Source organism: Eumetopias jubatus, unplaced genomic scaffold (genome assembly GCF_037043125.1).
Source record: "Eumetopias jubatus isolate StellerSeaLion01/CBP00866 unplaced genomic scaffold, mEumJub1_p1.0 scaffold_4, whole genome shotgun sequence".
Classification (NCBI taxonomy): Eukaryota; Metazoa; Chordata; class Mammalia; order Carnivora; family Otariidae; genus Eumetopias; species Eumetopias jubatus.
In genome coordinates, this window is record NW_028274810.1 from 155884034 (window position 1) to 155898230 (window position 14197).

Below are 14197 nucleotides of genomic sequence, written 5' to 3' on the forward strand. Positions count from 1 at the left end.
GGGGCCTGATCCCAGGACCCTGGGATTATGACCTGAGCCGAAGGCAGATGCTTAACGACTGAGCCACACAGGCGCCCCTAAAGTTACTTCTTTTATAGTAAGCTCTTCCTTAGATGCCAGATATTCTCTAGGAGTTTGTATATTTCATGGTGTGCCATATACACTACCTCATTGTCCTAAACAAAACTAAACAAAAACTCCCAAAAAACTGCCACTAAAAATTCAGCATATTTATTTCTCTTTTGGTATTGTAGACCATCTCAAAAATACACAAGAAGAGAATGTGATGGAACCATGCATAGGAAGAATGCTAGATAAGCTGTCTTACAATAGCTTTTCTGAATTTTATGATTATAGTCTCAATTCTTATTTTACACAATGGGTAATAGAAAAGAACACTGGATTGGGGAGTCAGGAGACCTAGCTTTTATTCTGGCATCAGTAGTACATATACACACACACGTATATGTGTGTATGCATGTATATATATATTTTTCAGTTTAATATGCTACATTTTTCACATTTTAAGACCTTTCTTGAAATCAGATTGCATTATATAATCAGTGGTATCTTATAATAGGCAATGCTTTTTTCTTTTTAGTGACAGATATAATAATGATGTGTAGTAACTTTCATGGTATCTTAGATTCTGTGAAATGTCGTAATTTGCTCAGTGGCATTAAATAAATCACCTAAGTTATTCTGTGCCATAGTATGTAGAAATATATGACAAATATCTTCCAATATAAGTCATGAAAAATTGCAGAAAATATATTAATGGAAACAGGTTATAGGTTATTTATTAAAAACCAATGTTTTGGGGCACCTGGGTGGCTCAGTTGGTTAAGCGTCTGCCTTCGGCTCAGGTCATGATCCCAGGCTCCTGGGATAGAGCCCCACATTGGGCTCCCTGCTGAGCAGGGAGTCTGCTTCTCCTTCTGTCTGCTGCTCCCCCTGCTTGTGCTGTCAAATGAATAAATAAAATCTTAAAAAAAAAATTGATGTTTTACAGATTTCAAATGTGTTAAGTATACTTTAAAAATGATAATATTTAGTATTTACATACTAAAAAGATCATTTATACTATTATCCCTAATTCCATTATTATATCTAAAGCCATAAGGAATTACTATTTTTAGATTGTTGTTGTTCTTAAGATTTTAAATAATCTCTACACCCAACATGGGGCTCGAGCATGGTTCACCGACTGAGCCAGCCAGGTACTCCTATCTTTGGATTGTTTTTGAAAACACTTAAACTAATGGCAAGAATTATAAAAGAAAGGGTTTGCTTGAGAGCAGCCCCTCTCAACCCATCCCATAAGAAAATTAAATTCCCTAAAGCATTCATTGCATGTTATGAATTAACTTCTCTCCCTTGCATCTAGAATGATACTAGCTCTATACCATTCTTGATAGATACAGTTATTCATATGATTTTTTGTAGGGTTTAATTTTCTAGTGGAACTCCAATTAGGAAAGGTTGCTTAGTGTATAAGTTGTGTATACTTTAAAACATATTTTGCTATAAATCATATCACTAAGGGAAAAGTAAAATAAAGTCAGTGCTGATTCTTACTCATATTAATGGAGCAAGATTTCTGCTAAGTCATACTTGGTTATTAGCCTTATTCTAGCTATTACCTGTACCACTGCTAACATTAGATCAGGGTCAGTAATAAATTGGTACTTTTGAAAAGTAAAATTATGCTGGTTATAGAAGATATTACTGTGTTAAATACCATTTTTTTTTAAAAGATTTTATTTATGTGACAGAGAGAGACACAGCGAGAGAAGGAACACAAGCAGGGGGAGTGGGAGAGGGAGAAGCCGACTCCCGGCTGAGCAGGCAGCCCGATGCGGGGCTCGATCCCAGGACCCTGGGATCATGACCTGAGCTGAAGGTAGACGCCTAACGACTGAGCCACCCAGGCGCCCCACCAAAATGTTTTTTTTAAATCATGACTTTTGTTTTCATCATAGTACTTAACTTGTGTTTAGAAAACAAATAGATTGACTTTCTCATTTCTTGTTAGAAAGCAATTGAACTGAACCCAAAAGATGCTACCTCAATTCACCTTATGGGTATTTGGTAAGAACATTTTCTTTAAATATTTCAGTTGTAGTCAGTATGATCTTATTTTGTAGTATATAAAACAAGATGTAAAGTATTTAAAACTATTTGGCATTCATGAGTGTTTATTATATTAACTAGCAGTTGTGATGTAACACTAAATTTGATTGTGATCATGTTAACCATTGTTATTCAGATCATTTAGAAATATATATTAAAATGAAAAAGGCATTAAAACTTTTGCTAGACTTTGAAATTCCCTTTGTTGGGAAAGACTGTTCTTACTTACCAGGCTAAATGAAATTGGATTAATCTAACTATATAGCAATACAGTTCGATGCCCTAAGAGGGTCTTTACATCTTCAAGGTGTCTCAGATTCAGTCTGATTCATCTGAGGAATAATATAATCTGACTTTCAGTATCTTTCCATTTGTTTAGTGTATGACATTTTGCTGGTATGAGCATACACTAATGTGTTTAAATGCTTGCTGATTTAAGAGTCTTTTTTTTTTTTAAAGATTATTTATTTGAGAGTGAGTGAGAGAGAGAGAGAGCACAAGCAGGGGGAGCAGCAGAGGGAGAGAAGCAGACTCCCTGCCGAGCAGGGAGCCCGATGCGGGGCTCGATCCCAGGACCCTGGGATCATGACCTGAGCCAAAGGCAGATACTTAACGTTAGACTTAACGTCCAATGTTAGCGTTAGACACCTAACGACTGAGCCACCCAGGCGCCCCTTAAGAGTCTTTCTTGAGACAGGTTTATTGCTATTTTCTTTGGGTGTAGGCTGCAGACCTGAGTATTTTATTGTCTTATAAATAAATGGCGTAGACAGCCCTGTATCAGATTCTTAAAAAGGAGTTAAATATCCTTCAGGACAAAGGACAGTATTAAACTAACAAAATGCTTACTGAGAACTAATGATAATGGAGAGACAGTGCTAGGGAGGAAACATGAATAAGATACAATGGCCACCTCAGGGAGTTCAGACTCTAGTCAAAGATGCAGTACCCCTACCTATATCAGAAAGTTGTCAGGATCTTTGGATGTTAATCATTTGCCTCACTCTTTTATATAGGCAGACTTAAATTGTTTGCCATTGTTATTTATACATATCATGTTTAGTTTTTTTAATTTTTTTTAACTTCTCTGAGTTAGTTTTTCTTACCGAAAAAAATAGGGGTAATGAACCTAACTCATTTAGTTCCTTGTAAGGAGTAGATGAGAGATAATCACTGAGCACCTGGAACAGAGTGAGCACTTAGTGATGAATGATATATACTGTTAATCATTACTAGTATTGTTGCTTACTACTTGTATCTAATCATAGAACACATCCTAATTGATGGATCGATATAAATCAGTCTCTAGATAATTCAGTGGGAATATTAACCTGCTGGATATTATGTAAAGTGCAAATTGTTTAAAGGTACAACAGAAGAAGATACCTTTTATATCTGTTAAGATGCTTAGTTTTCTGTAAGAGAAAAAAAGGTGCAATTGAGATGTATATGTTATTTCTTTATAGGTGTTACACATTTGCTGAGATACCTTGGTATCAAAGAAGAATTGCAAAAATGCTGTTTGCAACTCCTCCTAGTTCCACCTATGAGGAGGTAGTGTGCTGTCCTTTGTTAAGTTAGTACTGATTTTGTAACTGCAGTGCCATTCTACAGTGTCCAGATCTGGAGCTCTGGGCAGTGAGGCCTTTGAGCATGTTTCTAACCATCCAGTGCAGCTATCTTATCACAAAGGCTTAATACTTATAATCTATGACTGGTGAGTGGTTTTTTGTTTTTTTTTTTTAGGTGAGTGTCTGATGATTCTGGTATATTGTCAGCTACAATAGCTCATGCCTAAAATCTACTGTTGTTTCCTATTTGAAATCTACGCCATATAAAAGTCATAAAATAGAAATTCAACAACTATTACTCAGCATTAGTTTTAGATATGTGTTTTACACACTAACAGTCATTTACCTGGAAAATCATGTATTTGTATAGATAAAGGAAGAGTAATTATAACTTTTTTTAATTTTTTTTAAATTTTTTATTAATTTGACAGAGAGAGACACAGCGAGAGAGGGAACACAAGCAGGGGGAGTGGGAGAGGGAGAAGCCGGCTTCCCGCCGAGCAGGGAGCCTGATGCAGGGCTCGATCCCAGGACCCTGGGACCATGACCTGAGCCGAAGGCAGACGCTTAACGACTGAGCCACCCAGGCGCCCCTATAACTTTTTTTAGAAAGTGGGGTTGAAAGGCTTATACTCATATTTTCAAGGCCCTTTGCTTTCTTGTTGAAAATAAAATTTGGAAGGGATTTCTGGGCAAACATTTTGGGTAACTTACACCACTAAAAGTTTCAGAGTAAGGAAATAAGGCTGTTGAAAAAGCTTTCCTAGTTCCTGTGTCATGACAAGGAGCTATTTTTTCCTTCTGGCAGGCTATGGTGTAGAATTTGATACAAAAATACTTAGTTGAATAATCAGAACACAGTTGGGAAATATATATTGTTATTAAAAGAATGTATTCTAAGGAAAAAAAATACAGTCAGCTCTCCTATAACAAATTAGTTATGTTTCTAGGAAATCAGTACATTATAAAAATAGTTTAAATGGGACAAAAAAGACCTAAGAGTTTCAGACTCACAATAACATTTTATGTTGGAATTTCAATAATAAAGGACTTTTAAAAAATTTATTGGTACAACCTATGTATCACTGAGTAAATTTAGCTTTTGATTTTATCAAGTTTTTATGGATAGTGACTCATGACTTGAGAAGAATCAAAATAGCTGAGTTGCATGTGATAATGTTCTTTCCTCTCTGCACTTGATGCTGGTTTGGTACAAGTTCTAAATAGCAATCAAGTTATTACTAGAAGTGGTCCATATACTGTAATTTGTGCTTTGGTGATTTAATAATGTTCAGTTTTGCTGTGTTAACTTTCACTGTTGATGAATTGACCTTTAAGATGTTTTCATTTACTTCCTGACTTTTGAGGAAATGTTTTTTTAATATTGATTCTGTTATAACCCTTTTCATTATGTTTGGGCTCTTTGTGTTTTTAACAGGCATTAGGCTACTTTCACAGGGCAGAGCAAGGTAACATTTTTCTATTTCACATACTAGTATACTTAAAATTGTGTGAATGCTTTATATATAATAGGAATTTTTATTTTTTTTAAGATTTTATTTTTATTTATTTGAGAGAGAGAGTATGAGCACAAGTGGGGGGAGGCAGAGGGAGAAGCAGACTCCCCACTGAGCAGGGAGCCCAATGTGGGGCTCGATCCCAGCACCCCAGGATCATGACCTAAGCCAAAGCAGACGCTCAACTGGCTGAGCCATATAGGTGCCCCGATATAATAGGAATTTTTAAAACAAAAATGTTACTTATTCTAATATACTTCTTTTTGCACTAGAGATTATCAGTTTTTAGTCTTTATTCACTAAAAATCACCAGAGTAAGAAGTAGGCTGCTACTGAATTTAGAGCTACAGTTCTGGAATGGTCCTTTATTTGATGTCAACTTTCTTTTTTGAGAGGAGGCTTTGACAAGTTAATGGTCTTAAGATTACACAGCTGATGAGAAACATTTATTTAAATGTTTAAAATTTTTTTTGAGATATATAATTGACATATAACATTAGTTTCAGGTGTATAGCGTAAGGATTCAATATTTGCACATGTTGTAAAATGATTATAATAAGTAGTTAATACCTGTCACATTACATTTAAACAAATTTTTTTTTCTAAGATTTACCCTTTCTCTTCAGAAAGCTTTTAAATGAGAAATCTTGTTTTTAAACCAGGCCAGTTTTTGCTTTGTTGCAAATATTGTCTTCTTTTATGAAGAGTTTCATGTCTCCCTGGCTTTGAAGAAATGGCCAGTCTACAAAACTGACACCAGCCCATCCTAAGTTCATCCTTTTTAATATTAATAGCACAAACTAGAAGAGTAAAGGACATAAGCATATGTTACCAAATACACCCAAAAAAAACCCATTGCAATTCTATTTCTATAAAATTAGATGAAAATTAAAGACTATGTATTAGAGAGTCTACTCATAAGGACTTGTTCAGATGCTTTTAGGATAGCAAAGCGTTTTTGTTTTTTTTTTTAATTTCTTCTAAAGAATTGTGTCTGAATGTTAAACTATGTAATACTCTGATTTGCTGTTACTGCCTTCCACTGCTAACTGGTTGTGATAATAGCTTTTATATCATGAATATGAATCTGGGAATAAAGTTTCCTCAAAGGGATTTAGGAGCATAATTGCAAAGTAAAAATAGGGCCTTAGAGAATTGAGGGTTTGGGGTGTTGAGAAAAACATGGTCAGTTAATTCCAGTCATCCTCCAGGTTTTTACCCTATAGGTCAGTTCCTCCAGGCGGTCTTTCTTTATGGACCATATCTGGTTTAGAAGCTCCTCCTAGGCCCTTAGTACCTGTTACTTCTCCCATCATAGCCCTTATCACTCCATAGTATGAGTATGTGAGTTGTATTGTTTACATGTCTAAGACTAAATTCGGGAATGATGCGGGCTTTGTCATTTTGTTCACAATTTGTTCCTCAGTGCTTAGCATAATGCTATCAAATTTGCTGAATCACTGAATAAACAGATGAATGGATGAACCCCAAGGAAACCTTAAGTACATCTACACAACATCTCATAAATATGTTCAAATTAAACAAGTAAAACAATTTTGGGTTAAGAAGCAAATGGAGTTAACCATAAATTATATCCAGGGAAAAGTGTGCTTTAAATATAGAAGGTCCCAGGTTGATGATAGGAATCTGTATAAAGAATTAATGAAGTTAGTGAGACAGTCCCATGCTTTCATAGGCTTTTTGTTCAGTTTTCTCTAAGCCAAGAATGTTCTCCACTCTTCTGTTAAAATCCTATTCAGCTGCCAAGGCAGCCCAGATGTAACTTCTTAGAGTTAGTTTCTCTTTGTTTTCTCATAAATGTGTACTTTAAAATGTGTACACCTGTCAAAGCATTCCTTTCATTCTTCTTTTACATTTAGTTATGTTCGTTTGCCTCTCCTCTTCATTACAAATTCCAAAAGAACAGTCTTTGTTAAATCTGTATTTAAGTATAACCCACATTCAGTAAATGTTAATCAAATGTATGTATGTACACTTGACCCTTAAACAATGAGGGGGTAGGAGTCCCGACCCCCTGCATAGTTGAAAATCTGCATATAATTAACTTTTGGCTTCCCTAAAAGTTAACTACTTAAATAGTCTACTATTGACTGGAGCTTACTGAAAACAAACAGTTGTTTAAAATAAAATGTATTTTGTATGTTCTACGTATTATAAACTGTATTCCAACAATACAGTAAGCTAGAGAAAATAAAATGTTAATAAGAGAAAATACAATTACAGCACTTACTGTATTTATGGAAAAAAAAAAAACTGCATTTATTTGGACCTGCACAGTTCAAAACTGGGTTGTTCAAAGGTCAAATGCATATATATCATGATTTCATTCATTCATACAGCATATATGTATTGGGTGCATGTTATGTTCTAGGTATTTAGGATATAGCAGGGAATAAAAGACAATAAAAAGAGAACCCCTATCCTTATAAAGCATATATTCTATCAGGAACCTCAGTTTCTCATCTGTTAAATGGAGTACCTATTTTATAAAATTGTGTGAAAATGAGAAATATAATAGAATGCCTAGCACATAGCATTGAATAAATGGTACTTTACCAATATTTTTTTGAGATTGGAATAGTTGAGCAAAAGAGAATTTTAGTTAGCCTAATCTTCTATTGACCACAAATTTATTATTAGAATTTAGACTGAAGAAACTCAGCCTTTAAAAATAAAAACAGTTCTGTTTCATCTGAAATAAATTTTTCTTTCTTATGTACAGTGGATCCAAACTTCTACAGCAAAAACTTGCTTCTTTTAGGAAAGACATATTTGAAGTTACACAATAAAAAGCTTGCTGCCTTCTGGCTAATGAAAGCCAAGGACTATCCAGCACACACAGAGGAGGATAAACAGGTGAAGTATCTCCAATAAATTAAGGCAGATAGGTTTCTACTGAGGTGCACTATTAAAGGTGAATTAAGAACTTCTTTAAAAGTATAATTTGTCTAAATGTATATTGTTGAAAACAGTAGTGTTCATTTCAAATTGAACTCATTAACATTTCTGTTAATTTCTGTATAGCAAGTGTTTAGTTACTGTCAACAGATGTTATGAATTACTTGCTCCCTTATTCCTGTTTGACATACATGGCAGATAAATAAGATTTCTAAAAAGGCCAACGATGTGTATTAATGTGGAAGAATTCTCTAAGAGTCTTACCCAGTCCCTGTTCAGTTTTATTTTTACAATGTGCTATCCTGGTTTTTGGGGACACTTAGAAACCACAGCCCACTTTATGAACTTAATAGACTTTGCAAGTTGATAGCTATGCTGTACTATTTATTTATAACGTGTTTTTCCATTTTAGATACAGACAGAAGCTGCTCAGTTGCTTACAGGTTTCAGTGACAAGAATTGAGAATTTTTCAGAGAAGAAAGCACATGAAATATCTAAGAAACATTGCCTTTTCATCAGATTACAAAGATAATACATAAACTGTAACTGTTCTATGGCTCTTTTCTCCATTCCTTTATTTAAATATACAATATTCTAAGTTTCTTCACAGATAACAAAAGAAATAATTACAAAAAGATTGGTAGAAACTTCTCCCTGGCTCAGAGGCAGAGATACTGCACATTTAGGACACCAGCAATACAAAGGGGTATAAGATTTCTAAGGAGGATGGATCATATCAGAATGGGAGATCAAGAAAAAGCTTTGTGGAAGAGGTTTCATTGGGGGTGTGCATTGTCACATTGGACTGATGCAAAGTTGAGATCTTGCAGAGAAGGTGCAGTGAAAATTAGGTTAGGATGTTGCGGGTTCTTGGTATAAAGTAGTTAAGTGATGGATCTTGGAACCAACCTGCATAAGGAAAAACCTTGTCAGGAGAGGATGGAAAATGGAGTGATTTTTTTTTTTTTTTAAATGTGACATAGTCTCACGAGTGAATTGATTCTGTCACTAGACAAAGCCCAGATTCTCTTCCCTAATATGGTGAAAGGAACACAGAATTAAAGGTTGAAATAGAAATGAAGATGTTTTAAATAGGCAGGACAGTATTACTTGAGGCTGGGATGCCACCACTGCAGAACTGTTTTATAAAAAGGATTATCTTGAATGTCACTTAGATAAATCAAGAGTGCATGCATAGGTGGGTTTTCCCCAAAGGATTTGGGAATTGTAATGTTAACAGTGAACTGTGTGGGTGTGGGCTGTTTCTGTTATCATGTATATTTTCGAAAATAAAACTGAAAGTCCTGGACTCATCTCCAATTGCTAATCTTTATTTTACTGTTATGTGTGTATATTTTCATATATATGTATTTCTAAACTTTTGAAATTGTAGACGACATACTTCATCCCTAAATATCTCAGCATGCATTGTCTCAGAATAAGGACATCCTTCAAAAGAAAAACCCATTAGTACAACAAAAAGTTAACAGTAATTTTTTAAAAATCATCTTCTAATACCAGCTGTATTCATATTTTCTCACATGTCCCAGGAATGTCTTACACTTTTAAAAACCAGGATTTAATCAATCATACATTGTATTTGATTTTCTGCCTTAGTTTTCAAAAATCTAGAAGAGTTCTTCCCTTTTTTTAAATCCCACCATTCATTGACTTTTTGAAGAGGCCAGTCCAGTTAGATTGTCCCTCATACCAGATTTGCCTTACCCCACTTTGAGAAATACTGTTCCATCTTATTTTCAGTGACTCTGATTACTTCTATGTATATTAAATCTTCTTTGCCTAATTTTTTTATCATTTCTGTTTTTTCTTTTTACCTCTCAGTTTCATTTTCTTGGCTCTTTGAATTTGTCTTCAATTTTGAGATGTTTGTCTTCTTCCATTTTCTTCCCTGATTTCAATCAGCAGGCATTTCACATTTTCATGTAGTTTGTCCAGTTCTGAGTTTTTGAATTTCTAATTTGATTTTTTTTTTTTGGTGTCTATATTTACACTTACCTCATTAGTATATTGTGTTAATAGTTTTTTTCTGTTCTGAGCATCTTCATCCATCTGAAATTTCTCCTTTTCAATTTTCTCTGTAGAGTGACTTTCATTATTTTCTGGTGATGTGTGTGTGTTTTGCATTACCAGCAGTACCAGGTAATCAAATGGGAAGTGAAGGGTTTGAATTTGTTCAAGAATAACCTCTATGAAGTAGTTTTTGTGAAATGAGGTATCTTTCAGTAATAAAGCCTTTTATGGGTAGAGTCTGTCTTCTGATATTTTATAGTGCTTTAAAAAATCTTTTTTGCTTTGAAATCATTACAGATTCATAGGAAGTTGGGGAAAAAAAGGTAGAGAGGTCCCAGAGGTAAACCTGTAACTACAGTACACTATCAAAACCAGGTAATTGGTATAGCCCATAGATCTTACTCAGATTTTACTTCTAAATGCTCTCACTTGTGTATGTGTGTTCTATGTAATTTTGTCACATGTAGGTTTTTTTTTTAATTGCCACTACAATCAAGATATAGCTGTTCCACCAAATCATATACATCCCTAGGGCACACCCATCCACTTTCCCTCCCTACCACTATCCCTAATCTTAGTAACCACTAATTTCAGGAATGTTAAATAAATGGAATCAGATTATGTGACCTTTTGAGAATTGGCCTTTTTCATTTGACATCATTCCTTTGAGATCCATCTAAATATAGTCAGTAGTTGATTCGTTTGTACTGTTGATTATATTTCACTGTATAAGTGTACCCGTTTATTTAACCATTCACTGAAGGTCATTTAGGCTGTTCCAGTCTTTGACTCCTATGCACATTGGGTACAGGTTATATCAACATCCAATTTATAGAGCTGTTATCTTTTTTTTTTTTCCTTTTTTCCCCTTTTAAACTAAGGGATAGCTAGCTCCCTTCTCCAAGATGTGGTACATTCCTAAGATTGATTGTTTGCACTTTTGTCTTCCTTTTGAATTCCCAGGAGTCTGATTCACCAGGTCTCAAACTGGTTGCTGGCATTTCCTCACTCACAGTGAGACCTATTAGTTCTGGAACAAACCCTAGGACCCCATTATTCTCCTGTGCAGTCCCTACTTAACTGTTGTGTTCCAGATATAACCGCTAGTTTGAGATGCTTATTTCCCCACATGCATGTGAACAGAAGTTTGTCGTAGTCTGTCTTGTAAACATGGGTGTTTGTATAATTATATATATAATTATAATCACCCATTGGTGATTATAATTACCTCACCTTGTGGATATGTTTACTTCGAGGATTGAGAATAAATCTGGATTTGGAAAGTGGCTACTCTATAAAAAATGTGAAAGCTCTCAGTTAACTTACTAGCAAAATTTCCCCAACTGAGTGTTTAATCATAGACTGTGAACTAGCTCTGGACTTTGTAAAAATGACTCACTTATCTGTAAAATAGGCATCATTACAACAAAGAAAAAGCAAAAACACACCAACCTTAGGAGTTGTGAGGATGAAAGAGAATACATAAAGGATATACTGTATCAGTAAGTATTTTAAATGTAATTATCTGATTATGTTCTCCTTGAACGAGATTTGGGAGAGAAAATTTGGAATTTAGGAGATGCCACTTTTTGAGTTGTACCTTTTTGCTTCTACATTATTTGAGGGGTATTTATTTCATTTCATGTGTTCACCATACAACCTGTTTTGGACTATGTGTGCCTAGGCATTATTGTACCTTAAGTTTATTGGGATGAAAAAATAGGAGAGGTGGGTTACTTTAGCAGGGGCCATGAAATTATTTTAATAAATACCCTGTTCTGACCCATTGCACTGCCCAGAACAGTAAACTGTTTTGTCTGTGATGAGGAGTATACGGTCGGTAAAAAGGAGCCTCATAAACGTAGAAGGCTTCTCTGATACAGTCTGGGCTTTTTCCTTGAGACAGTTTACCTTAAGTTTGGCTTTTAAGTTCAACACATTAAAAAAACTGGGGAGTGTTTATAAGACAACCTTTGTTCTCTCATCCACATATTTAAATGAGAAGATTTTTGACTTCTGCAGTATATCCACCAGGGTTCAACAAACATTCAGACTCAAAAAGTCCGTAATTACTCAGAAGGCTTAATAAGATAGGAACCACAGCTGACCAGCAAAGTCAATGTCAGGACTCCTTACATTTCAGAAGATGGCCTTACAACAGGCGTCTGTGTAGCAGAGTGTTCACACAGCTCCAGAACTATCATCTCCCCATGTCACAGCTCAGGGAACTCAGAAGGGACATGAAGTTATGATTTATTATCAGTATCTGGAGATTTCCCGAAGTCCAGATGAACTTACCAGTCAGGGGTCATTTTTAACGGAAGCCGTACTGCCTAATGGTATTTTGACACATAACCACCCTATCTAGTTTTTAAAGATAGAAGGCAGGTGATTAACTGAAGGCTGTGAAGTTAAAAGGTTTTATTAACTCTCTGAGCTTTAACTGCCACTTGTAGCTGCTTTCCTGGGAAGACAGACAATAAATCTGATGAAATCAGAAATTATGTAGTGCCTGTTACCCATTCATTGGGCTCAGTTTGGTGGTGGTGAGTGAGTGTCACTGAAATGAAGTAACAATGTGAATCTGTCTCTGAGCCTCATTCTTTGCCTGTTTCTTCGTTTCAGGCATAGTGAGCCTGTCTAGCTCAGCACAGGACAAGGATGGGAAAAGAGAGAAGGTGAGAGGTAGCCCACATCCTTGGTTTCTCATTGCCACTTAAGTATATGAATTAAGACATAATAAATCCTGCCTGTAGGCCTGGTTTTCTATCTTGGGTTTGAAAGGTAGAAGGCCCTGAGTTCTCCAAAACAGCCTTCAGAAAGCTGGTTTGGTCTCTGTGGGTTCTGTGTAGCCTCAACTGGTATATAATAATTTCTTACCTGAAGGGAGGAGGGGGGACCGGCACCCTGAAAGCCTCTTGTCTTCGGTCAAATCTGCTAAATGGTATTCTCACATTCTCACCTCCACTGAATGATGTTCATCAGTAACCTCTGTCATGTCATGGCAAAATTTATTGAGCAGTGGTGCTTTCTATGGCATAATTTAGCCCTTTTGAAGACTGGTCACCCTCTATCACATAATGTCATATACATTAGTATTTGTTTTTAATTCTTTACGCTTCAAGATAGCCCAGTGTCAGATTAGGATTTGGGAAAAGAGTCTATTCAACATAGTGGATCACTGCCTTTATTTCATCTTTGCTATGAACTTTGAATAGAAGTGCAGAACACAATCTAAATATGTAGAAAAATAAAATTTTGGCAAAACAAAAACTGTTTAAGGAAATTAAATTGTATACTAGTATTTTCCATATGTACTTAGCAGTTAAATATGTTACAGATAACATTGTAAGATGTCAGTTCATGGTTATAAAAAAATTTTTAACTTCCTGAAATTTACACTGCATATTGAAATGATACAAATGGAAATTGAAATTTTTGTTATTAACAAGGAAGCCCAGTTTGCTAAAATAGCATTAATATCATTCACATCAGATTTTAATTTGTTATACATCTTCAAGTTCAGCAAATGCCCTTGATAATGAAAAATTAAAAAGTTATTAGGACAAAAATAATGATCTATGTAAAAAGGGGGGTGGGGACCAAAAGATTCTTTAGTATGCTTATATAATTCAGATCATAAAATTTTCATGAAATTAAGAGGAATGAAGATACATGAACACTAAAATAGAAAATAGTTTTCATTTCAGTGTTCAAATGCTTATACAACTCTTCAAGTCCATCTGGTTTTATAAAACCAAAACTCTGAACACAAAAGCAGAGATGTTCACATTACCTTATTATATGTTCCTAAGTATCAAACTGCATCAATTTATTATGAATTAAATTTAAAGAACATCACAGATTTAAAAACAAAAGTACATAAGTACCTGATTCTTTTTAACTCCACAAATACCTAGCATCCCAAAGTAACATGTAAACAAACCTCTTTGCTGCTTAATGAATTCTTTCCAATCTCTAGAATAAACTAAATGGCATCGGATATAGTGTATGACTTACACGTA

The 14197-nt window shown here is 35.0% G+C and overlaps 1 protein-coding gene across 2 annotated transcripts in view; it reads left to right on the plus strand.

Moving 5' to 3' along the window:
- Positions 1-9450, plus strand: part of RMDN1 (regulator of microtubule dynamics 1) — a 49375-nt gene extending 39925 nt beyond the window's left edge. Inside the window, exons 6-10 of one of the 2 annotated variants that reach the window (XM_028113104.1) lie at positions 2036-2091; positions 3600-3687; positions 5143-5173; positions 7965-8098; positions 8553-9450. In XM_028113104.1, the coding sequence (XP_027968905.1) occupies positions 2036-2091; positions 3600-3687; positions 5143-5173; positions 7965-8098; positions 8553-8603 (360 nt within the window). In that variant the 3' untranslated portion in view covers positions 8604-9450. Of the gene's footprint in view, positions 1-2035; positions 2092-3599; positions 3851-5142; positions 5174-7964; positions 8099-8552 lie in introns of those variants that run through there. The other variant, XR_003610792.1, reaches the window with a different exon arrangement.
- Positions 9451-14197: the final 4747 nt, after the last annotated feature.